General features: G+C 41.8%; 6 protein-coding genes across 7 annotated transcripts; 3 read left to right on the top strand and 3 right to left on the bottom strand.

The window, feature by feature from the left end:
* Window positions 1–23: 23 nt before the first annotated feature.
* On the bottom strand, window positions 24–1,575 carry tmem17 (transmembrane protein 17). The gene is made up of 5 exons (XM_047595295.1): window positions 1,354–1,575; window positions 1,082–1,185; window positions 785–898; window positions 550–693; window positions 24–419 (listed from the first exon to the last, which is right to left on the bottom strand). Exons 1-5 carry the CDS (start codon window positions 1,466–1,468, stop codon window positions 342–344), a joined length of 555 nt encoding a protein of 184 aa, XP_047451251.1. The 5' UTR covers window positions 1,469–1,575; the 3' UTR covers window positions 24–341.
* A 152-nt stretch (window positions 1,576–1,727) lies between these two features.
* Window positions 1,728–4,673, top strand: LOC125015002 (E3 ubiquitin/ISG15 ligase TRIM25-like). The gene is made up of 6 exons (XM_047596606.1): window positions 1,728–2,462; window positions 2,536–2,631; window positions 2,782–3,015; window positions 3,102–3,261; window positions 3,333–3,377; window positions 3,481–4,673. Exons 1-6 carry the CDS (start codon window positions 1,878–1,880, stop codon window positions 4,002–4,004), a joined length of 1,644 nt encoding a protein of 547 aa, XP_047452562.1. The 5' UTR covers window positions 1,728–1,877; the 3' UTR covers window positions 4,005–4,673.
* A 130-nt stretch (window positions 4,674–4,803) lies between these two features.
* On the bottom strand, window positions 4,804–8,443 carry slc15a5 (solute carrier family 15 member 5). Its single transcript, XM_047596904.1, has 9 exons — window positions 7,951–8,443; window positions 7,529–7,751; window positions 6,656–6,825; window positions 6,349–6,569; window positions 6,074–6,260; window positions 5,729–5,917; window positions 5,489–5,620; window positions 5,292–5,400; window positions 4,804–5,129 (listed from the first exon to the last, which is right to left on the bottom strand). Exons 1-9 carry the CDS (start codon window positions 8,300–8,302, stop codon window positions 5,000–5,002), a joined length of 1,713 nt encoding a protein of 570 aa, XP_047452860.1. The 5' UTR covers window positions 8,303–8,443; the 3' UTR covers window positions 4,804–4,999.
* A 2,016-nt stretch (window positions 8,444–10,459) lies between these two features.
* Window positions 10,460–12,787, top strand: ccdc34 (coiled-coil domain containing 34). The gene is made up of 7 exons (XM_047596676.1): window positions 10,460–10,606; window positions 10,896–11,171; window positions 11,252–11,381; window positions 11,474–11,581; window positions 11,666–11,824; window positions 11,915–12,044; window positions 12,256–12,787. The coding sequence occupies exons 1-7, from the start codon at window positions 10,503–10,505 to the stop codon at window positions 12,456–12,458; spliced, it is 1,110 nt and encodes a 369-aa protein (XP_047452632.1). The 5' UTR covers window positions 10,460–10,502; the 3' UTR covers window positions 12,459–12,787.
* Window positions 12,788–13,050: 263 nt separating this feature from the next.
* On the top strand, window positions 13,051–18,069 carry LOC125015037 (ras-related protein Rab-19-like). Of its 2 annotated transcripts, none has more exons than XM_047596678.1 (5): window positions 13,051–13,187; window positions 13,952–14,049; window positions 14,681–14,824; window positions 15,264–15,447; window positions 17,252–18,069. In XM_047596678.1, exons 2-5 carry the CDS (start codon window positions 13,999–14,001, stop codon window positions 17,506–17,508), a joined length of 636 nt encoding a protein of 211 aa, XP_047452634.1. In that variant the 5' UTR covers window positions 13,051–13,187; window positions 13,952–13,998; the 3' UTR covers window positions 17,509–18,069. The 2 variants fall into 2 exon arrangements, with proteins under 2 accessions (XP_047452634.1, XP_047452633.1); XM_047596677.1 differs by having other exon boundaries at window positions 14,636–14,824.
* On the bottom strand, window positions 17,812–22,005 carry hdhd5 (haloacid dehalogenase like hydrolase domain containing 5). The gene is made up of 8 exons (XM_047596675.1): window positions 21,671–22,005; window positions 21,107–21,316; window positions 20,913–21,025; window positions 20,479–20,572; window positions 20,372–20,405; window positions 20,107–20,281; window positions 19,821–20,009; window positions 17,812–19,055 (listed from the first exon to the last, which is right to left on the bottom strand). Exons 1-8 carry the CDS (start codon window positions 21,779–21,781, stop codon window positions 18,629–18,631), a joined length of 1,353 nt encoding a protein of 450 aa, XP_047452631.1. The 5' UTR covers window positions 21,782–22,005; the 3' UTR covers window positions 17,812–18,628.
* Window positions 22,006–22,623: the final 618 nt, after the last annotated feature.

Genomic DNA, 22,623 nt, shown 5'->3' with positions numbered 1-22,623 from the left:
ATAAATAAAGCGCAGGCTGCAAGTCATGGATATTTTCTTTACTGCAAAACTACAAGAACAATACAATCCCACCAATAAATTACAAAAATAAATATGAAACTCTTTCCTCTCTAACAATAAATCTTAAGCAGGAAGCATCTCGTGCACGACAAGTAATACAAAATATATTTTTTCTTTTTGTTTGTGCTCAGCCTCTTAGCAAAGAAGGTGTGATATTAATGGACATTTATTACTATCATGTAATGAAAGTTAATGCATCTGGATCCCACAGGACTGTAAAAGCATCTTAGGGATATGTCTTGATGTGTTAAGATGTGGCCGGCGCGTCAGAGCTGCAGAATTCAGTCAAACTGTCGTAGATGAAATTGGCTCTCGGTGTGTCTGACCATGTCCCGGAGCGCCACAAAACCTGCAAGGGCCTGAATCATTCAGGTATAAAAAACAAATTAAATGACAAATCAGTGACATTTACCAAATACCACACTTGCATTTAAATGAAAAGTGTAGAACTACACCTGTTGAGTTTTTAAAAAAGGAACCTGATCGTACCTGTGTGAGTATGAATATGGCGAGAACTATGTGAACGCCTCGTTCCAGAGGCTGGATGAGAATAGCTTCATTAAAGAGCTGAAAGAGGATTAGTGGAAACTGCAGCAGGATGCTCAACAGCCAAAATCCAGCCAACTCTGGGACCTTCCACAAACAAAAAAAAAAAACACACACACACAAAATTAATTTCAATCTCAAATATCAAATATATATATGTCTCTGAGTGATGAAGCACCTTTTCTTGAAGGTTCCCAGCATAACCGAGATAGAGTCTGATGCCCTCAATCAGTGTCATCAGTATGAGAACAGTCACAAGGATGAATTTGTAGTAGTCCGGCAAGACAGGGTACTGATAGAAACCACAATAAAAACAAATTCAGTTGGAGCAAAAAATCTGACTCCCATTGGATCTTTGTTATAAACATATTCTGGATTTATTCACATTTGATTTCCAAGTAATTGTTTGTTTTGAAAACTGGATAAAACCTCTCAAATGCAGGACTCTAATAGTTTCATCCCTGTGTTATCTCACCTTGAGCTGCAGCATCACCACTTCGCTGACCCACCACAAGGGGAAGAACCACATGTTAAAGTACAGAGACATCTGGAGCTGGAGACTGGACAGAACCCGTTTGTCTGAGCACAAACAACAGAAAGCACACACAAATTAAGCTCAGATCCTGTACAAACTTGAAAATCTTTGCTCGAGGTTAATATATATTTATATATATATGTAACAATTAAAACATAATGCAGCCGCTGATGTTGCTACATCAATGCTAACACGGTGCTAATGCCTTTTACCCTGTGGCACGAACGTTTCATGGTCCTGTGAGAACGGCACATTCCGACTCTGGTCAAATAAAACATTACGAGAAAAGTCTTCTAAGCGTTGTCTAATCGTCCCCGGCAGCTCCATCGTGTAAAACTCTGCCTGCTACACACAATCATGACCAGAAAAAGAAGAAAAGCAAAGAAAGAACACTCCTCCCCTTTGCTTTCTCGCTGCGACGATACCAAACTGCCCTCGTTTCCATGGATACCAAAGGAAATCTCGCGTTCCGCTCAAATCTCGCGTGAAAAAATAAAAACTACACTATTTTTTCGAGAATCATTTATTGTCATTGTTGGAGGACATAACCAAATGCTGGGCTGGCTTAAGTAGGGCAAATGTAAAACATTAGCATAAAATAAAATAAATAAAAAAACTCCTGCAGTCCTTCAGCTGGAGGTGGGGCAACTTTTCAAATAAAAGATTAAGTCACTTTCCCTTTCAGAAGTTTTGCTTTCCTTTCAGAGGAAGTGAAAGTTAGAGGTCCGTGCAGAAGATGGCTGAGGGCAGGAAAACATCTGATTCTTTGTTTTGCTCCGTTTGCTTGGATGTATTGAAGAAGCCCGTGACTCTTCACTGTGGTCACAACTACTGCATGGACTGTATAAATGGCTGCTGGAACCAGGAGGATCAGAAAGGTGTCTACAGCTGTCCCCAGTGTAGATATATTTTCGCCACGAGACCTGAGCTGAACAAGAACACAGTGCTTGTTGATTTAGTGGCAGAGATGTCTGCAGGAGGGCAGGGCGCCTTCCCTCTTGTGAAGGATGAAGTCGGTCCAGGGGATGTGGAGTGTGATTTCTGCACCGTGAGGAAGCTGAAAGCCGTCAAGTCTTGCCTGGTGTGTCTGGCCTCTTACTGTGCCACTCACTTGCAGCCTCACTATGAGTCGGCCGCTTTCAAGAGGCACAAACTTGTGGAGGTGTCAGCCTCCATCGAAGAGAAGATCTGCTCCAAGCATGACAAGCTGCTGGAAGTCTATTGTCGCAGTGATGGCCAGTGCATTTGTTTACTTTGTGTGATGGATGAGCACAAAGGTCACGACACTGTCTCTGCTGCAGCAGAGCGCAAAGAGAAACAAGTAAGGATCAGTTGTAGAGTGTGTTTTCTACTCAATGTGGCAAATTTTATTTATTATTATTATTATTATTTAGAAACAATTTGGGAAAAAGAAGCAAAGATACCAGCATGCAATACAAGAAAAGGAGAAGAACCTGCGGCAGCTCAGACAGAAAATGAAAGCTCTGCAGGTGAGTTATCTTTTTGAGTTTTTTAGTTCCTATGTGTAGAATTTGTGCATTTTGTAACTATGTAACTGTACTATACAGAATGACAATAAGATTTAATCTAATTTAATCTAAAAGTGACAAACATCTTTCCTCTTTGTTTTCTACTATCAGCGCTCTACAGATGAAGCATTTGATGAAAATGAGAAGGCCTATGCTGACATCGTCATGATGGCAGATAAAAGGCGCTGTGCTCTGAGGGAGCTGATTGGAGACCAGGCGAAGGCTGCGGGGAGCCGAGCCGAGGTGCACGTGGACCGCCTGAAGAGGGAGCTCAGCGATCTTAGGAAAGCAGAAGAGGAACTCAAGCAGCTGTCACTCACTGAAGATCACATTTACTTCTTGCAGGTACACAGGCGGATGTATACACAGCTTATACACTGTGCACAAGCCTATAAATGACATTTTTATTTATATTCTTTATGTGGTCCTAGCGCTGCCAGCCCTTTTTTGACGGCACAGAACCTGAGGTGTCACCTGATGCCAACAACATCCAACAACAAACACCTTTTGGCTATGTGACGAAGTTTATTTCCGACCTGAAAGACAAAATGGAAACCATAGCAAAAGCTATTGCCGAAATATCCGAGACATGTAAGAAGATAAACTTTTGCTAGATAAAATGTCAGTAGTGCTTTCAGGAGTAACGTGTTTTCTGTTTCCAGTTCAAGTTGATCCTGATCCTAAGACGAGACAAGAGTTTTCCATGTGTGAGTTTGCACATAAAGGACATGTTTTTATATCAGCCTTGTCATTTATATTTCATTGCACTTCAGTGGTGATTACACTGAGTAATATTGTCTGACATTTCAGATTCCTGCCACCTCAGTTTGGATCCCAACACTGCGTTTGAAAACCTGCTGCTCACTGAGGAAAACAGGAAAGTGACCTGGATAAAAAAGGCCCAGAAATACCCGTTCCACCCGGAGAGATTCACCAAATATGATCAGGTGCTGTGCACTGAAGGTTTGTCTGGAGTTTGCTACTGGGAGGTTGAATGGAAAGGCCCCAGAGTTGAGGTGGCTGTCTGTTATAAAGGCGCAGACCTGGAAGAAAGTGGCTTTGGGTTCAGTGACCATTCCTGGTGCATTTCCCTTTCGAATTTCGGCTGCACCTTTTGGCACAACGAAATCAAAACCAAAATACCCGTCCCCTGCTCCTCCTCTACGGTGGGTGTGTATCTTAACCATAAGATGGGGACCTTGTCCTTCTACAGCCTGTCTGATTCAGATCAAGTGATGCTGCTTCACAGAGTTCAGACCACATTCTCCCAGCCTCTGTACCCAGGCTTCATGGTCTCCAGAGGTTCCTCACTCAGGATAATTACACCTGAGTAAAGCCGTCAGCTATGAAGGCTGACTGAGTGAACCATTACAGTAGGGCTTCTCCATTTATCCATTAAACTCCAGTGTTAAAACGGTATCTGTAGATTTCTGCTCATTATAGTTAAAGCTTAAACGTATTCTTTAAAACGCTTATAGTTTGTAAGGTGGAATATATAGATGTATAATCTGTAAAATCCTGTCGTGAATCATTGAACTATGTCTACGTATGCACAGACTTTGACTCTGGGTGTAGTCTCTTTGTGTACTTTATACAACATAACAGCATTCAGGAGGATTCATGTGAACATGTGAAACGACGACAACAAAGCGTAAATGGAAATATACTGTACATCTAGAATAGACATGTAAACTCACTGTTGTGTGTTTAATTCAATACGGTTTAACAGCACCACAGAGTGCATCCTCCAAAGCGTTCATTGCTAGCAGGGTCAAACTTCTATTGTTTGTTGTAGGCATTTGTGTGCTCATAAAATAGATTTGATAACCTATCGCCTGCCAGTATTTTGTAGCCTCATTTATTATAGTCTGTTTGTTTTTTTTCATTTATGCAAATAAACATTTTGTGAGTGTGGGTTTTGTCTCCTGTGTCATGGCTTTTTAATTTTTTCCTTGTGTTCATTTATTCCATTGTGGGATAAATTAAAGGATTATCTTAATAAACTACTTCTCTGCTTCTTCTTTGATTTTAATGATGGAAGCAAAACGATGCTTTACTTTAACTTAACTAAATAATGAACCAAACGGTGCTAATTATTTATTCTTTATTTAATTTTACCTCAAAGTACTTCACTTTTTTTATGCATGCATATGCACAATAATACAGATTACACACAATACGGGACATTCTGAATGACATTAGTTATTACATTATGATCGTAAAAGCCACAAAAACATGCACATTTTATGCATTTCGTTCATACAGTTCAGTCCACAGTCATATGCAGCGCCAGCGCCGTTAACAGGAGGCTGAAGCTCAGTGAAGGGAGTCATAAAATAGAGTCAATGGAGGCTTGATGCATGGTGTCGTAGAAGCGAAGAGTGGCCTTGTAATGCAGCAGCTTCTCTGTCAGAGGGCTGGTGGTCAGTGCTTTACCCTGCACACTCAGGTCTATATACCTGCACAACACGAGGAGGGAAAGAAAATGTTCATAGAGCCTGGATACAGTTCATTAAGCTGTAGTTTCTTATATCCAACTATGCACATTAACCAACACACTTACAATTGTCTTGTAAGTATATTCCCTCCTATGATACATGTACTTGGAGATTATACTACACCTGTACGATACGCTCCAAAACACCATGGTGTTTATGGCCATGAGCACGGCCAGAAGGAAGAAGAACCTCTCCAGATTCCCATCGTGCAGTGTGTTTGGGTAAAAGTTACCTGTAATACAGTGTCAGCACATTCACATCAGCACCAAATACTTCCAGCGTCCATATCACTTGTTCCTGGGGCAAAACGTTGCTTCTACCTCCAGAGGTAAAGTGCAGCAGCTGGATGATGAAAGCTCCCAGAAAGCAGCCACCTCCATAGGACAGAGTGAGGAAATGCAGGGAGATCCCTCTGATGTGGTTTGGGATCAGCTGGAAAGAAATAAGAGAACCTGCCAGAGAGGAGGGAGGAAGGAACCAGAGGACCTGCCTTAAACACTATGTTTGCTATGTCTCAGTTGTTTGGTGTTAACTGCGTTTGGGACTCTGCACCTACTCACATGCAGGTGTGACGAGAGCCTCCGCCAGGCCGAGGAGGACGTACTGAGGAGCCAGCTGGAAACACGGCATGGACGACACCCGCAGAACCTTCCCAGACAGAGTCTGCTCCACCAGGGGGTAGGACTTCCTCTGCAGCTCAGACAAACCTGCCACCAGGACCGACAGGGTGGCGCATGTATGGCCCAGAGCTGGAGGGGGAGGACGGACAGGGACAGGGTGGGGTGATGAGAGAGGGGGCTGCAGAATGAGGGGTGGGGGGATGTGGGGGTCAGACACGGAGTGAGAGGACGCACGCGGTAATATTTAGGTGAAGGCAATAATTGCGTGTGTGTGGACGTACTCACTTATGAGTTTTGCAGGTGCAAGTGGAGTCTTTTCCATGGAGAGGTAGCAGGTCGTCACACACTCGATGAGAGGGGCCAGCAGCAGGAGAGGCAGGATGCTGATTATGTTCATGGCACCGATGGGTAACAGGAGGTTGTTCAGGTGCAGGTTGGAGTTCATCGTCTGTATGTAGTAGCCCGAGGGAATCTGTGGTGAAACACATTCTAAGCCTCCCTGCGTGTGATAAATCAGGGAAATTATCCTCTTTTATCCCACCGCTCTCCCGGTGACCTGCCTGTGTGATGCAAGCTCTGTAGAGCAGCTGAAGCCCGTAAAGAGGGAAGAGCTTGGCCAGGACTTTGACGTTCTCCACGTGCGTCTCGCTGTATCGCCCGCCGTTGTTTTCCTTCGCACGGTCCAGCCAGCTCGCCACGTCGCCGCTCAGGTGGCGGTAGCGGAGGCAGCACATCTTCAGAGAGTTCAAGAACACTCCCAGCGTGGTGAGCAGCGAACCGCCTGGGAACAAGCACGAGAAGAAGAAACAATGTGACATGTTCATTTCTTCTGATCCGTGACAAGTTTGTCTTTTTTTTTTTTTGCACCTTTCTTGGGTTTGTAGGTGAGTTTGTTGCGCATCATGTGGATGGCGATGAGAGCCAGCAGCACCGAAGTGAAGGGGATGAGGAAGCCCAGATTTTGGCCCACAGACTGCTGGATGTAAGCAATGCCCAGAAACACAACGGTAGAATTCAGGTTCACCAACCAGTAGAACCTGAATGCGACAACACACATCTCATGAAATCAGTATTCACTTCAATAAATAAAGAGCATTTTAGGGTTACACAATAACAATGAATGTTTGCTTAGACAATAGTTTTGGTATACAAGAGATATATTAAAAATGGCAGCTATTTTTTCCCCACTCATAAACCCTTTTGAGAAAGAGTTCAAGGTAGTATCAGTGAAGTCTTGGAGTAAAACTTTCACCTGTTTATTATTCTATTTGGGTAATTTGGACACAGATCTGACAAAAAAGCCATAATTAAAGACATCCAGACTATGGAATTACTGACTTTTAGATTACAAAGGGGGGGACCTCTGGGAAAAAAATGGAGCACCTATGTTACAAGAATGAACCCCAGATTAGCGTCTCTCAAGATGAGGCGGAATAGATCGGAGTCTGCAGGGTCTGTTCAGTCCTAACGGAGAGACAAAGGATAGAATGATGTTGTCTCTTAGGCAGACCCTAGAATCTCCCCTGAATTCGCCTGAATTTTTTGGGGTTGGTTGTAGTCCTACAATGACTTTTATCAATGAAATCAGCTTTCAAGCTTTCCAGCGACACATTGCATAGAGCTCTGATCGGTTCAAAAAACTACTGCTGTCCCATATATGACCCAGAAGAATGTTAGAAGGTTAAAGCTTTTTCAGATGACGGTGCTTATTTATTTTAGCAGCATAATAACACAACCCACCAGTTGAAGAAGGACAGGAGCTGATGCTGGTTGTAGCCCTGCAGGCTGTAGGCCCCCATGGGACAGAGAATGGCCCGGATGCCCCCGATGCCGAGCGCAGCGGCCAGGAGGCCGGTGTAGAACAAGATCTGCTGCTCCCGAGGTTCCAGCTGGTGGGTCATGTGATGAGTGTCGATGTAGAAATCTTCAAAGGGGAAAGCCACCACGGGCAGCATGGCCGTGCCTACGATTACACACAAAAAGGGGGTCATGCCATCTAGTTGTCTTATATTGACTATGAGAAGTAAACGGAAATTAATAAGAAAACCGTTTGTCACATTTGGTGTTAAGCCGTACGCCACCATTTCATTACAGCAGAAATACAGAAGGCACTGATTCATTTTTTCACATCGTGTATCAACATTCATCTCGCTGCATCTTACCAAAGAAATGAAGAAAAGCACACAAATAGAGCACCTTACTCCTTCCTAAACAGGTCTCTGCGAACCACCCGACCAAGACGGGGGTCAAGGTGCTGGCTCCTACAAAGCACAGGTTGACCGTCGCTGCCAGGTAGTTGTCGTAGCCCAGCTTCACGGTGCAGAAGAGAATCATGTTGCATACAATCCCAAAGAAAGTGAATCTCTCGCAAAGCTCCACCAGCAGGACACAGATGATGACTTGGAGCTTCTTGCGAGACTTCCTTTGGGGTTCCTGGTCTCGACGAGGGGTGTGGGAGACCCGTCGCAGTTCTCTTCTGCCCTCTGGAAGGGTCTGAATGTCTCCTGATAGCATACTGCGTCGCCAGTGAGCTGAATGCTGCTAGCAATGAACCACGCTCAGCCCTGAAAGAGGGCTCCTGCTCTTCTGTATCAGAGGCCAGAGCTGGAATCCCACAACCTGGTGCTACTGCGGAGCTGGACTACAGACACGTAGGACCGGACACACCCACCTGCATTCTGCACGTGCTGGTGTCCTGATGATGTTGCATCGTCATCTTACTAAGAACTGTGGCGCCTTACAGGGATCTGACACATGATGAAAAATTAAATTGAGAGGGGGGGGGGGGGGTGATGGATGGGAGTTATTTAGAGAACATCCCTGAAATATTTCTTTATTAAACAGACACGTGGCGGTTCTTTTTGTTAATGATCTGCACAGTGTACAGTGACTGAACAGGCCCAGGCAGAAGCAAAGAATGCTTATAAACAATTTAATTCATTAATTAATTTGAAAATAAAATAATAAAATAAATAAATAAATAAAAAATTAAAGCTACCTTAAAAAAACAAACAAAAAAAAACAATAAATTATTCCGAAATCTAACTCCAGTTACAGAAATACATCTCCTTTTTTGCTTTTTGTACAACAAATTTGCAATGACCTCTCATAGTTGCTTTCCCATATTAAACTTTTGCATTGGGTCAGGGAGTAATTTTGATTTTGCTCTAAACATTATTTGCATTATTTTATAATAGAACAAAATCATTCAGTTTCATAACATGAGAATTTAGACAGAATGATTTTGTGTGAGCATAAAAATCAGCTTTATTATTATTTATAATTTTATTTATTATTGATGATACTGTCCTAAATTAGTGAACAATAAATAAAATGTAATGCATCATAGTTTAATATATCTCTACATTTATAGAGGATTGCTTTGCTACTGGCTTAGATGTTTTTCCTTTAGTATAATCAATATATAGATATTAACAGATGACAACCATGCTTACTGTAATTCTCGACTGAAGCCTCATTGTTGAAACTAATTCTAAATAAAACTATTTGAAAGTTACAGTTAATTGCTTATAATAAATAAAGTGTCCGTTTTATGGACAGAATAACAAAAGGTTGTCTCTACAGTGAGATTTTAGCATTAACGTACATAGATAAAATAGAATAAAGAAGTAACTAAGAGTGCTACAGGTTATTACGAACACTCACAAAATGTCACATCTCCTCGTGAAAGCAGCCCCTCACTGTACGAGCTCATTTTGGCTCGACTGCTGATAATTAGACTGATAATGTTAAGTGGGAGTGAGACAGAGTGCATTGGGCAGGTTAACGTCGACGGGGTCATAACTGAGAAAGCGACAACAACTGCCTCTTATCACAGCAGACGGGAAAATGATTGAATCACAAAGCTACTTTATAAGTAGCCTTGGTTTTCTGCTGATTGTGAATTGTACAACATTTTATGATAAACATACTGCAAAGGCACTTCCAGAAAGCCCTCAATAAATCTTATTACCAAAATAAGATAATAAGAACATTTAAATTCCTAAATTAATTATCTTATTCATTTATTGAATATCTTATTTAGGATTGTACAGTCCAGAAAGAAAAATTGGAAGCTATGGCTATACTTATGAACTGCAACAGCATATTCTTCTCCCATGCTTATAAATTGTATATATATTTAAGCAGAAGGTGTATTTCTAAAAGGGACCCCAAACTGTAATCTGAGTTCAAGAAAAGACAGCTTTATTTCATAGTTTTTTAGTCAAACTAGTCTATGATCATATTTCCAATCAAATTCTTAGTAAGTAGTAGTACAAGAAGAAGAAAAGTGTGTATTGTCCCATTTCATTTTACCCAGTTAAATATAATTAAATAGAATTAAATAAAATGTTATTTATGTTGGCATTTAATTAAACTAACCCAGATCATATTTCTAATCAAGTTCCAAGTAAGTACTTCTATCTAATAGTAGTAGTAGAGTAGTAGTAGTAGTAGTAGTAGAAGAAGAAGAAGAAGAAGAAGAAATAGAAGCCGTAGAAGTAGAAAAGAAGAAGAAAAGAAATCGAAAAGTATAGATACAAAAATATGCTAAAATTACCTATTGTCCCTTTTAACTGTATCCCCATTAGATTAAATTAAATAGTATTAAAATTATTTATATATATATATTCACATAGAGAGCGGTTAAAGCGTCAAGCGTCACCATGGTTACGCAGGCAGCGTCCAGTAGCGCGTGGGGGCGTGGTGTATCATGGGAAAAAAAAAAGTTGTTTGTAAATCAGTTCCAAGCCCTTCAGCCCAAGGAAAGGAGGCAAGAGGCACTAAAAAAGAGTCTTCTCCGACTTTAAAAGAGAGGTAATAATGCCATATTTGTGTTTTTTCGAAGTCATTTACAGCACTGCAAGTTGCTTAGCTGGAAGTTAGCATTTAACGTTCAGTAGCGAGTTGGAAAACTTTGCATGCTAACGTTAGCCTAACATGGCTAACACCACAGCTATGTGTAGATGACGTTTTGCACATTAGACATAACATATTTGAGTTGCCATACCTTTCCTTTGACATCGGTAAACTTGCCAATGCTAACATAGTTGACTTATAGAAAACATTTAGCTCAGTTGATCGTATTTTGTGGGTTCCGTCGCAGACGTCGGCTAGTAATGTCTGGAGGGAGGATGCCCAACTGCCCTGCCTCTGCGTCCAAGGGTTTCAGCTCGACCCCTGTCAAGACGAGTCAGAGGAAAGACCCCCACATATCCAAGGGATTGGAGGATGGCATCATATCCGACGACGAAGACACGTTTTCTTTGCTTTCTCCCATCTACCATGACAGTTTTGATAGTGATGAAGAAGACCAGGAGTCTATCCCAGATCGGCTGAACTCACCCAGGCAAAGCGATGAATCCAGCTCCTCCCCAGTCAGGTACTGCTCAGTTTTTTAAAGTGTAAGACTCTTTCTGTCCTCACTATGCCTTGGTGGTAATATTCTATGCTTGTTTATAGATGTGAGCTACCGAAAACACCTTCTGAGAGGATGTTCGGTGCAACTTCAGCTTCTCTCAGCGCATGGGAAATGTGGCTGGTGAACAAAGCTAAAGAGGACCGTCTTAAACTGGAACAGAAAGCAGAAGAGGCATGCCGTTACCCTTTCATTTAAATCCCTGATTGTTTTATGCAGGGTTTTATGCATCTGAATCAGTGACCAGAACTGTTTGTATTCAATAGGAGCGATTACTAAGAGAAAGAAAGGAACAGCAAGAAAGAGAACAGGAACGGAAAAGGGTTGTAATGGAAGAGAGGATCCAAGAATGGCTAAAAATGAAAAGAGAACAGGTAAAAAAAAACACTGTCTCATCACCGCGCACGCCAACAGCCATCTTTAACACTAATGCATCTGTTTGCTTTTTGCAATCCCAGGAGAGGCAAGAGCAACTTCTAAAACAAAGGCAACAGGAGGAGGAGAAGCAGAGGCAGCTGGACAAAGAAAAGGAGATTAAACATAAAGCTCAGCAGAAGTACAAAGACTGGCTGCAGAAAAAGAACCAAGAAAAAATGGAACAGGAAAAGAAGGAAAAAGTAATATTGCAGTTTTATAATTGTTTTTGAAGTTAAATTATTCAGATGTTTAATTAGTGGATAAATGGACTTTTTTTTGTTTTTTTATAGGAGGATGCTGCCATGAAGGAAGAGCAGGAGAGGCAGCGTCACAGGAGGGCAGAGGAAAAATTTAAGGAATGGCTGGCGAAGACCAATGAAAAAAGCAGAGCAAGTCCCAAATCACCTCACTACCCAACAAGTAAGGTCATTCAAATAATTTGAAAATGATTAACTGTGCTTCTCTGTTTTTGGATTAACTGGCGCCTCATAGTTCATCAAATGTATGTGCAGTGGATTATACTGTAACAGAAAGTAATCACACTCAGACTGCTTCACGTATACATCATTTGTGATATTTGCCTTTCACGTAGCTGTTATGCATCACAATCGACGTGTTAATTTTCCTCCAGATCCCTACGACAAATCATACCCATCGCCCAGCTTCTACAATCCAATCCCCTGGAAGCCAATTCCCGTCCCTCCTCCAGATACAACCCAGAACAAGACGTCTGGCAAGAAACCTCAGAAACAGAGGAGAAGCCAGCAGAGCAGCGGCACGGCTTTCCGACTCAGGAACACTTCGAGTGCAGCTCAGCTGCTGCACAGGAGATGACACAGCTTGCCAACATCTGTGACTAGGACGTGGTAGTTTAGTCAAAAAATGATTTCACAGCGACTCATCTACACCAGCACAGCTCCTGCTCTGCTGAGTCACAGGATGTTTGTGGTTATGGAACATACCACCATATTTATTTGGTTTGTTAGATTTTTGTGATAATTCAGATTAGTTTATGAGGTTCTGTAGCAATAAAGTGTGACTGAATGTTGTAGGTTTACAGATTTTACATGATTTTACAGGTCTGTGTATATTTTGTCCTTCAGTTTCGTACCATAATAATGTCTACCATAAATGTTGGATAGATATTAAAAGCATGAAATATGTTTTGTATTAATGTGTATTTTTTATTAATTCAACCTTTGGATAATAGAGACGGATTGAAAGCTAATTTTCATTTGCATTTATTGCATCACTGAATCATCAACAAAACCACATTAAGAAAAGAAAAAAAACAAAAAAACATTTAAAAAACGCGGCAACCAAACAACAGAAAGGAGGTTGTTGGTGGTCACAGCCAAAGATAGACCCAGCTCGGTCAAGTGCCCCTCACACTCACACATTGTTCTGTGTCCAGTTGTGCCTTGTTCTTCTGTGGGCTGAGATGACGACAGAAACTAGTGAGGGGGTGGAGAACGAGAGAGAAAGAGAGACCGATTCAGACTCCGATCAGTATTCTCGTTCTGTGTGAGCATCTCACTGCGATGCCAATATAGGAAGCCTGAGGTAAAAATGATTTCGATTACGCTAGAATAACCGTCCGCCTCTGTTTGTGTTTTTTGTGTGTTGTGCATGATGAGTTCTGTGGCTGCGTTCAGTTACTGACTGCTGAGGAATGTGTTGGTTGACAGTAGTCAGGGACAATGCTATTAATGTAGTGCTTTTAAAAGGTAAAAGGGTTAAGACAAAAATGACATTGACATTTTATCATAAACAGTTGCGGGAATTTGTTTTGTACACTGACGTTTGTGAGTGATACCTGTCACCCATAATATTTCAAAGTCACCCTCCTGCCCTTCGGATCTTTTTCTAATTTGTGGCAATATGGTGAGTTTTATGTTTTTATTTATTTAAAAGGGACATTGCACATTGGTCAACTTCATGGTAAATATCTAATTTTCAACTGTTGTCCTTTTGGTAAGAAGTTTTAAGAACCATTATCATATCAAAGTTGTTAAAATTGCAAGGAAAAGGAGTAATTCATCACTGAAAACCAGGCATTAGCCATTAAGCTAAGGCTCAAAGCTAAAACAAATACAGCAACCAGAACCATAGATGACAACAGAAACAACATGCAGGCTATAAGGCAGATACAGCTAATGATGTTCACATATTTCTTACTTCAGAAGCCAGTCCTTCAGATGGAGACCAAATTAATTGTAAGAGGTGCAGTTTCTTATGTCAATGGGTTTTATATTCTATGGATTTGATCATAAAAGAAAACAGTGCTTTGGGAATAAACAACGTTTCCGGCCACTTCTTCTTTCCAGGTACGGTGTCCTGTTGCGGAGCTTGAATAGAAAATCCATATCCCAGGATGCAGTGGTGTAGGTGGGCCAGCAGCTGGAGGTCACACCTACCTGGGCAGGTAGGAGGCGTGTCCCAAGGTGTCTCAGAATGAGAGCGAGTGCAGGGTGACAGGTGTAGCTGGCACGGAAAAGCGACAGTCTAAAGGGCAGAAGTACAGATTACAGTGCACCTGAAGAATGTGTCTGATAGTGCAACATTCACAAGAAATTAAAACGCGATCAGGATGAAGAAGCAACTTCCGGATTTTGACTTATCGACCTGGAGGGGAAGGAGTTTGAATCCTCCGTTAATGGATAATTAAGCTGTTTTATTTTTTCTCTGTTAGACGAGTGCAACCTTTGAATGGAGTAAATATGGAAAATCAGCTGTTGGTATTTGACAGTTAATCTTTTTTTCTTTCCTTTTTTTATTATTTCTCTATGGAGCCTAGAACCATATTGCCTGTTACACAGCAGCTCCTATAAACCTGCTTTTCCACTTTTTTCCTCGCAAGGATGTTCCTGCCATTTCTGTAAATAGTCTCAGTTATTATTGACACAACTCGGAAGGAACCAGTTCTCTTGCATAAAGGGCACGGAGGTGCTTCACTGAGTGTTTCTGCCTCAGTGTTTCCCTTCTTCTCTCCCACTCCGTTAACCATGCAGTTTGCGGAGCCGGATCTTGAGGACTCCTTCGACTTTCTCTTTAAGATCATCCTGGTTGGGGACTCGGATGTTGGGAAGACGTGCATGGTGCAGCGCTTCAAGTCCGGCATATTCATCGAGAAGCAGCAGAACACCATAGGGGTCGACTTCACCGTCCGTACTCTGGATATAGACGGAAAGAAGGTGAAGGTGGGTGACTTTTTCCTTGTTTGCACCCTTTTTTACTCATGTTTTATTGGTTTGTGTGTTAGTCAGACATATTTTGAGATCACAATTGGCAATACAGGTATCATCATCTCCACAGGCTTTAGAATAGTATTATATTATATAAATAGTACTCGTTTTGCATCAAGTAATACAAGAAAGTGAGTTTATGTGTGTCCTCTTATCCGAGAGTAAATAATCCCTTTTCTTCAGGGGAACAGGAGTGGCTGACAGCCTCTTCCAGGCAATATCATCATTGTGTTAACTTTCTGGGTGTGTTGATTTGATCAAGAAAAAAATGTTATGCCAATAAGTTTTCAGGTTACGCTCACAGGAACGACCTCGGCGTGTTTGAATAACCTCAGGAATACTTTTTGTTAGGTAACTAGTTGACCCCGTGTTTGTGTTTTGTGTCTCGTTACAGATGCAGGTGTGGGACACAGCGGGACAGGAGCGTTTCCGCACCATAACCCAGAGCTACTACCGCAGTGCCCACGGGGCGATGGTGGCCTACGACATCAGCCGCCGCAGCACGTTTGAGTCGATCCCCCACTGGATCCGGGAGGTGGAGCAGTACGGAGCTGCCAGCGTGGTGCTGATACTCCTCGGTGCGTTACATGGCAATAGAAAGGGGGTTTTATGTGTTGGTGTGTAAAGCCGAAACATAATCTAGTGGTGCAGATGTTCCCATAAAAAAGCAAAGCTCTTTTACTGCTCAATATGTCACATGTGTGCTGCTTTTAACCCTTGACCACACTAACCCTTTATAGGGCACTGACTGAAAGAAACCTCAACCCTTAAGTTTTACTGTAGGACGTCAGAAAACTGTTTCACTTTTACATAAATATATTTTACTGCAAATTACAACAGTATAAAATACTTTCTGCAGACAAGGCAATCACTCATTTTTGGGTTTTTTTTAACAAAGAAACATAAAAGAAATATTAAAAAATAGAAAGAGGAGAAAAATAGCGGCATGGACAGCTGTATATTTAGCAATAAGACGGATGTTTGCACAAATGTACGCTTGTGCTGGATGGAAGAGGCCTCAATAGGGCCGATGTGTCCTCATGGTGACTTTGTTTGCTATGTATTTTTAATTTGGGACCAGTAGGACCTAAGACATATAAAAACTAAGCATCATCTTTCAACAGGAAGTAGTGGTTTTTGAAAAAAAAAAAAAAACTAAAAAACAATGTCCTCATATGTGGACACTGGGATTATTTCATTATTTATATTATAAAAAAAGTCACCCAACAAAGTGTGTGACAAAATATAAAACAGTTTATTTTAATATCTGAACGTGACTGAGCAAAACCAGAATTGCGAACAATGAAATCCCAACATCCTCAAACAAGTACTTGATAATTAGGTTGTAGCTCGTTGCTATTGATATAATTTGTTAAATTCGCTCGTCATAGCAAACTAGAAATGTTAATAAGCATAAATACATAAGTTACCCGATGTGGTCCCTTTTCCTTCATAAAGCGTTAAACCTGGGGACTGAAAGTGTTTTGTCTTGGAGTGAGATAAGCTAGGGTCATATGACTTATTCTGTAGCGTGACCCATCCCAGCTGACACTGGGCAAGAGGTGACTTTTATTTTCACTTTTGTTATTAAAGCATCTCTGTTGCTTAAGAGTTCCAGGATGCACACACCCTCATACTGGTTATTATACCGGACTCTACCTACTAAGGACCTTTTATGACTCTGTGGTGGCATCAGGCATCTTCATCAGTCGTCTGCTGGAGCTACTGGAAGTTCTGCTTTGTTCGTTTCTCCTGAGCCTACGGAGGTGGTGGGTGTTTGGAGGATGATAGCAAATCTGTCAATCTTAGCACTGGAGAGCACCGCCAGCAGCCAACTTCCTTCCTGCCGCTCCCAGTAGACCAGATTTTCCATTTTTTTTTGTGTTTATTTGGTCGTCTCTTTTGTGCACTCACCTTCGGACTGTGTGCTGCTGCAACACTGCACATTCCCCCACGGTGGGATAAATAAAGGCTCATCCCATAGAGCACTTTTTTTATTTAGAAAAAATGATAATTTGAGAAAATAACCATCTAATTAGTTAGCTGGACATTTAAAATATCGTGCTACCGATTTCTAAACCAAGTAAGTCACTCTTACATACTGTGTGACCTGTGCAGATTTGGTTATATTAACTATTGCTCGTTCATTTTGGTAATGAATTGTTTAATAGTTTTGTGTTATCTTCCAAATGCAAATATGTGAAGCTTTGTTAAATTAAATAAAAACACATTTAGGCAATTAGAGAGAAACAAGCGTGGCATGTGAGGCTGCTGAAATGTGCACTTTTCTAGCATTCAGTATTTTATAACGACACTTGCAAGGTTTGTTCTTCTGCTCCCTGCCACTCACCACCTCCCTTTCCGTTCCATTCACCGCCGCAGGTAACAAGTCCGACCTCCACGCTCGGCGGCAGGTGCTGTTCGAGGACGCGTGCACCGTGGCCGAGAACAACGGCGTCCTGGCCGCCCTGGAGACGTCGGCCAAGGACGCGCAGAACGTGGAGGCCGCCTTCATCCTCATGGCCCGCGAGCTGCTGGCGCGCAACGACACGACCATCACGGACGAGGCGCCTCACTTCACGCTGAGTAACAGCTCTCGACCGGTCCGTGGTTCTTTGGATAAAAAATGTGCTTGCTGAGAGGACTGAAGCAGGGATGCAGTGTGTGTGTGTGTGTGTGTGTCTGTTTGGAGGTTTCTTTATCAAACAAGGAAATAGAAACTGTTGCATTATGTGTGTATGCGTGTGTGTGAATATGTGTTTTAATATTTATACAGTTAGTCATATCTGTAATATGTGGTTTTTAAATGGTTTGTTGCTTATCAAACGTATTAGTAATATTCCTCTGAGGATAATGGCTGCTGAATATGGTAACAAACCACACCTCTGCTGGAGGACTGTACTTAAACCACGCCACAGTAAACACGACATCTTAACAGGATGTGCAACTTCTTTCAGTCTTTTTAATTGTTCTTCCGCACAGTATGGCTTTTTCAGTACACAACCACAGCTCCTTCGTTTAAACCTGCAATTAGAGTCAACATTTTTTAACCTCAATTGCAAGATAAAATATTTTTTTTGCTGCACCTGTCATCTTCCGAAACACAGACTTTAACATCTATAACTGCCATCATTTCACAGAAAAATAGCACCCGTTTCCACAGAGACTTACTGTGTAATGCTTTCACAAACAAAACAAAACAAAAAAAAAAATAAGATCTTAACTCCTGAGGGACTAAAGTGAAACCTGGGATCTTAATCTAATCTGCATTAGTGGTGCAATGCATTAACCTTAGCTTTGAAAAAAATAAAATAAAATCAAGCTGAAAACACGACAGCTGTAAAAACGCTTAGTAAGACCTACAAAAGGTAAGATGACCCTTTTAAAAAATAAAATCCATCCTTACCCAAACAGTTAAAGGTATTTTCACATAGCAAACCATCTCTTTGATAATTTATAAAAAGTCTAAATGTCGTAACTCAAAAACTATGTGCGCTGTAAAACAGAGGCAACGAAGCTCAGGTGTTCAGTGAGCGCCTGACTACACACTGCAAATACGGAAACAGCGACGTGTTGTTCATGAAAAAATATAAAAAGGCTGCAGACTCTGATGCTGCCATGCGCTATGTTTTCTATGTGTTTAGTGTTGAAACTGCACATTGTTGCTTTTTGCGGCTTGAACCTCTAACACTGACGGCGGTGCCTCACGTGCGAAAACTAAAAAAGAATGATGGGATGCGTTCTCAAAGCTTTGAGAAGCTAATCCAGAGGCCAGCCCTCCTGCTGGAACACCAGCTCCACCGCGTCCTTTACGTCCTCCACCACGAAGGACGGCTGCGTGAGGGTGGGGTCGAAGCGGAAGTCCCTGTGGCCGTGGAAGATGCGATGCTCCGTGACCGTTTGCTCTGGGTCCCGGGGCAGCTCCTCCTGGTCTTTGCTGTACACGCCTGTGCACACCAGCATGGAGCAGCACTCTTCGGGGAGGTCCTGTTCTGCCACGTACCCACCGGATGTGCCACCCAGTTCTGTGGACGTCATTTTAAGGTCCTTGCCGACAGTTTCTGTCAAAGGATCCGCGCCTCCTCCTCCGCCGCTCTTAGCTTGCATCTGGGCTCTGGCGCGGTGAGCTGCCTGGAGGTAGCGGTTGTAGAGATTGGCACCATAAATGTCCGCCATGGGGTTATCGCTATAGGAAGAGAAGTGGTAACGCATTAAAGGGTTAATGAAGGATGCACAACAAGATTTTTTAAATGTGGACTGAGTAGTGTTGGGAGTAATGTGTTAAAAAAAAAAAGTAATGCAATTACAATAGGTTTTAAACAGGAAATTAATTAAATTAATTAAGTTAATTATGAGTTTTTCTACAAATTCGAGATTAGCAGAGGAGAAAAAATAGGAGCAAATGTTAACTTCCTGTTATGACTGCAGCGGCAGAGTCAGACTCTACGTTCACCAGACGGACATGTGCTCATTATTTTCAATTAATCAGAGAAAAGGATACGAAAGAACATTATAATTAAGTTAACTTTGTGTGAGAAACCAAAAGATCTCTGGACCTCGTGAAATAGCACATTTAATTTAATGAAACATGAAGCGTGGCGCAGCTTTCTTTAGGTGTTCACTTACAATATATACAGTAGCAGCTTCTAGCAATATTGATTTCAACATGAATACACCTAAATATTCAGTATCTCACGCTATGTATTGAGCCATGGGCCATAACTGCTCCATTATATTTTACCGTTGTTAGCGTTAGCTTAGTCATTTCTACTGGAAATGAGCTACACTGAAAGCAAGAAGATCTACTGAGAATGCAAAATCCATATTTCCAGTTATTTTGGTGAAAGGAACATAAAATTAATGTAATGCCAGGAATATTACAATGTAATTAATTACAGTAATAGGTAATGCAATCAAGTAACTTGTCCAACACTGGGACTGAGTCACTCACCCTATAGCATACAGCCTCTTCACAGGCGTGCTCCAGCCGAGGCTTTCAGCCTGTTGTCGGATCAGCAGCTCGGCGTAGTTGTAAGTCACCACGCTGGGTTTGCCGATCAGAGCCTCGTACTTCAGATCGTAGCCTGTGACCTTTTTGAACAAACTCTCCAAGCACACCAGGAACATGCCGTGACCGAACCTGTGCGCCAGTGGAAAAAAAATCGAGAGTGACACCACTGCTGACAGTGACATTTAAAATTTAAAATTATATCCAAGAGTGTGGTGTCCATGTGCACCTGGGATTCTTCGCCTCCGCCATCCACAGCAGGTCCATGTTACAGGCCAGGACCGGGATGTGAGGGTACTGCATGGAGGTCCAGGGGTCGTCAGGGTTTCCGTTGGTTAGAAGCACGTCCACGATAAGCTGGAGGTTGGTCTCCCATCTGATTGGCTCACCAAATAAGATAACCGCTGCAGGAGCACAGACATGGAAAAAAAAAAAATTAAACAGCCACATATGTACATAAAGGAACAGGATTTGTGGTGGATGTTTGTCCGTACCGTCTATTGTTCGTAAGCCTTTAGTAGGGGGGATCTGTGAACCAGAGTCGGCAATTAGTTAAATATCAAACTCCGCCAGTAGGTGAACGTCTTCAACAACTACTTACATGGTCTTTGGGCCTTCTGTTGTGATCCACAACATCGAGAACAGGATAGGCCTCTCTGAGCGTATCTACTGTAACAACATCCTCAAAACCCAAACTGGAGTTTAAAGGTTAAAGTCAAACACATTTGAGGCATAAAATGCACCATATATTCTTCTATCATTTGTTTCCTAGAGTGTAAATGACTATATTTCTTTACATTTCAAATAGAAATAAATTAAGAATGAATCCTTTTTTTTAAGGAAAATAAACAAGAAATCTGTGTAAAGGATTTTCTGAGACATTCAAGCAGCAAACAGAACAAAGAGTTCAAAGATTAAATGCTGATAACAACGTGGAACATATAAATGCACTGAATAAACAGAACATGCACACTTTTAAGGTCAACATCCAGAGGGAGGTGCAGGAACCAGAGTCCCCGAGGTCAGAGAGGATACTTGTGAGCGACTTCTTCAACGGGCCCCTGTCCTGACACCAGCACGCGCATTTTATGGAACTTGGTAAACATCCGCAAAGGACTGTGGGACAGCATCACCTGGTCCGGGGAGACCTGAGAAAAAAGTAAAAAGTACAGCGCAAATGACACGAGACAAAGTGAGCCGAGGGTGGTTTTAAAGTGAGTTCAGTTTACCTCCACCTGGAGCAGGTGTGACAGGTGTTCGGCTTTGGCTTGTCTCATGCAGTTCCCGGCGTTGGTGACGAAAACCACGGGGACCTTGTATTTCCCGTTGCGGTCCACCAGGTTCCTGAAGCACTGCTTGGCCGCGGGGATCGGCGTACCGCCTCGTACCAGCACCCCATCAATGTCAAAGAGGAGACCGAAGGAGCCCTGAGGGGGGAGCTGGGTCACAGAGAATGAAAACACAAGGTTGTTCATTAACTTGTGGTGATGGTACACGCTGCAGCAAACATGGTCTCATCATCACTTCAGACCTGACAGTGGTCTGGATGGGACTTTGCTCCCTGTGTGGCATATATAAAGTACACAGCACGGGTTTATTGGATCAGATAACACACAGATGAGATGAGTAGACAGTAATAGCTGCGATATAACGTTAAACATAGTAAATACGAGCGTGTTGTAGGATTAGTTTCACTCTCTCGGCCCTGCGGTGTAACATGCTTTCATACAAACTTGGGAAAGAACTTCAAGTGCAATTAAATTAAACACAGTTTAAACAACGCACTCACTTACATGGCTGTAATTTCTCGAGGTCGAAGACAAGGTGTTTGCTTGTTTTGCTGCGCCTTCACAGACTGATTTCAGCAGCTGCCAGCCACTCTTCAAACACCTTAATCTCTGCATCTCTCCAGGCACTTGGGTGGAAAAATCAGTAAACGAACAAAAACGGACACTACCGCGCTAGGTTTAGCTAAGCTAACTGCAGCCGAAGACTAAGTGCAAATGTGGCAACAGAAAAAACGTGTCATGGTACCTCCACCAGCGAGAGTCAAGACTAAACTCGGCCCCTGTCTCCTCATGGTGAGAGTGTAACGACAACACCATTCACAACAGACAGCGACGCGCATGCGCAGAGGGGGGAACACGCACGACTTCCTGGTTCGATATGACGTCAGACGCTTGCTCAATCCAGCCTCAAACGCTCCCTGACCGTAAACTAAGTATTTATCATTTTTCAAGAAATGAAACCGAATCACACACGAAAAAAAACATATTCTTTGACTTCATCGCAAAACATCAACATTATAGATTTATATTATGATTAATTTTAAATGTTGACAAAAGTTTATATGAGTGTTTATTCGTGATTTGACATATTTCATTAAATTCACGATTTAAGTGACACCATTCACTTGATCAACATTAAATGTACATACGCACTGTTCAGCTCTGTTTTATATTATAAATATATTATGCTCTTGCTTTTTATTTTTCTTCTTTTTTTATTTATAGTTTATCCTGTACAATTTTATTTGTTTACACTTTTTTTTAGTTGTTTTTGTACAATACTTGGCCAATAAAACTGATTCTGAAACAAAAGGCAAAATACTTAAATGAATATTCCTATTTATGAATATTTCCAAATTTATCTCCAATGTGTTTTCTTTTGTACATTTCAGAATATTTTACATTACCTTCCGTTGACTTGAGAAGATATGTTTGTTTGTAATTTTTTTAAGTTTTGT

Source organism: Mugil cephalus, chromosome 10 (genome assembly GCF_022458985.1).
Source record: "Mugil cephalus isolate CIBA_MC_2020 chromosome 10, CIBA_Mcephalus_1.1, whole genome shotgun sequence".
Lineage (NCBI taxonomy): Eukaryota > Metazoa > Chordata > Actinopteri > Mugiliformes > Mugilidae > Mugil > Mugil cephalus.
The sequence above is the reverse complement of the archived record's forward strand: the minus strand, read 5'-3'. Positions and strand labels throughout refer to the sequence as shown.

Bases quoted from the DNA above. Each gene is read 5' to 3' on its own strand.
- ccdc34 (XM_047596676.1), top strand. From the start codon at position 10,503: ATGGGAAAAAAAAAAGTTGTTTGTAAATCAGTTCCAAGCCCTTCAGCC. The intron at 11,825-11,914 runs GTAATATTGCAG...GTTTTTTTATAG, and splicing joins AACAGGAAAAGAAGGAAAAA to GAGGATGCTGCCATGAAGGA. The intron at 12,045-12,255 runs GTAAGGTCATTC...ATTTTCCTCCAG, and splicing joins ATCACCTCACTACCCAACAA to ATCCCTACGACAAATCATAC.
- hdhd5 (XM_047596675.1), bottom strand. From the start codon at position 21,781: ATGCAGAGATTAAGGTGTTTGAAGAGTGGCTGGCAGCTGCTGAAATCA. The intron at 20,573-20,912 runs GTATCCTCTCTG...TTTAAACTCCAG, and splicing joins GTTGAAGAAGTCGCTCACAA to TTTGGGTTTTGAGGATGTTG. The intron at 20,282-20,371 runs GTACGGACAAAC...GTGCTCCTGCAG, and splicing joins AGGCTTACGAACAATAGACG to CGGTTATCTTATTTGGTGAG.
- LOC125015037 (XM_047596677.1), top strand. From the start codon at position 13,999: ATGCAGTGGTGTAGGTGGGCCAGCAGCTGGAGGTCACACCTACCTGGG. The intron at 14,050-14,635 runs GTAGGAGGCGTG...TTAACCATGCAG, and splicing joins GGTCACACCTACCTGGGCAG to TTTGCGGAGCCGGATCTTGA. The intron at 14,825-15,263 runs GTGGGTGACTTT...GTCTCGTTACAG, and splicing joins TAGACGGAAAGAAGGTGAAG to ATGCAGGTGTGGGACACAGC.
- LOC125015002 (XM_047596606.1), top strand. From the start codon at position 1,878: ATGGCTGAGGGCAGGAAAACATCTGATTCTTTGTTTTGCTCCGTTTGC. The intron at 2,463-2,535 runs GTAAGGATCAGT...ATTATTATTTAG, and splicing joins CAGAGCGCAAAGAGAAACAA to AAACAATTTGGGAAAAAGAA. The intron at 3,262-3,332 runs GTAAGAAGATAA...TTCTGTTTCCAG, and splicing joins TGCCGAAATATCCGAGACAT to TTCAAGTTGATCCTGATCCT.
- slc15a5 (XM_047596904.1), bottom strand. From the start codon at position 8,302: ATGCTATCAGGAGACATTCAGACCCTTCCAGAGGGCAGAAGAGAACTG. The intron at 5,918-6,073 runs GTGAGTACGTCC...CTCCCCCTCCAG, and splicing joins TGCACCTGCAAAACTCATAA to CTCTGGGCCATACATGCGCC. The intron at 5,401-5,488 runs GTAGAAGCAACG...ACTGTATTACAG, and splicing joins GCTGCACTTTACCTCTGGAG to GTAACTTTTACCCAAACACA.
- tmem17 (XM_047595295.1), bottom strand. From the start codon at position 1,468: ATGGAGCTGCCGGGGACGATTAGACAACGCTTAGAAGACTTTTCTCGT. The intron at 1,186-1,353 runs GTAAAAGGCATT...GTTTGTGCTCAG, and splicing joins TGAAACGTTCGTGCCACAGG to ACAAACGGGTTCTGTCCAGT. The intron at 420-549 runs GTACGATCAGGT...TGAATGATTCAG, and splicing joins CCATATTCATACTCACACAG to GCCCTTGCAGGTTTTGTGGC.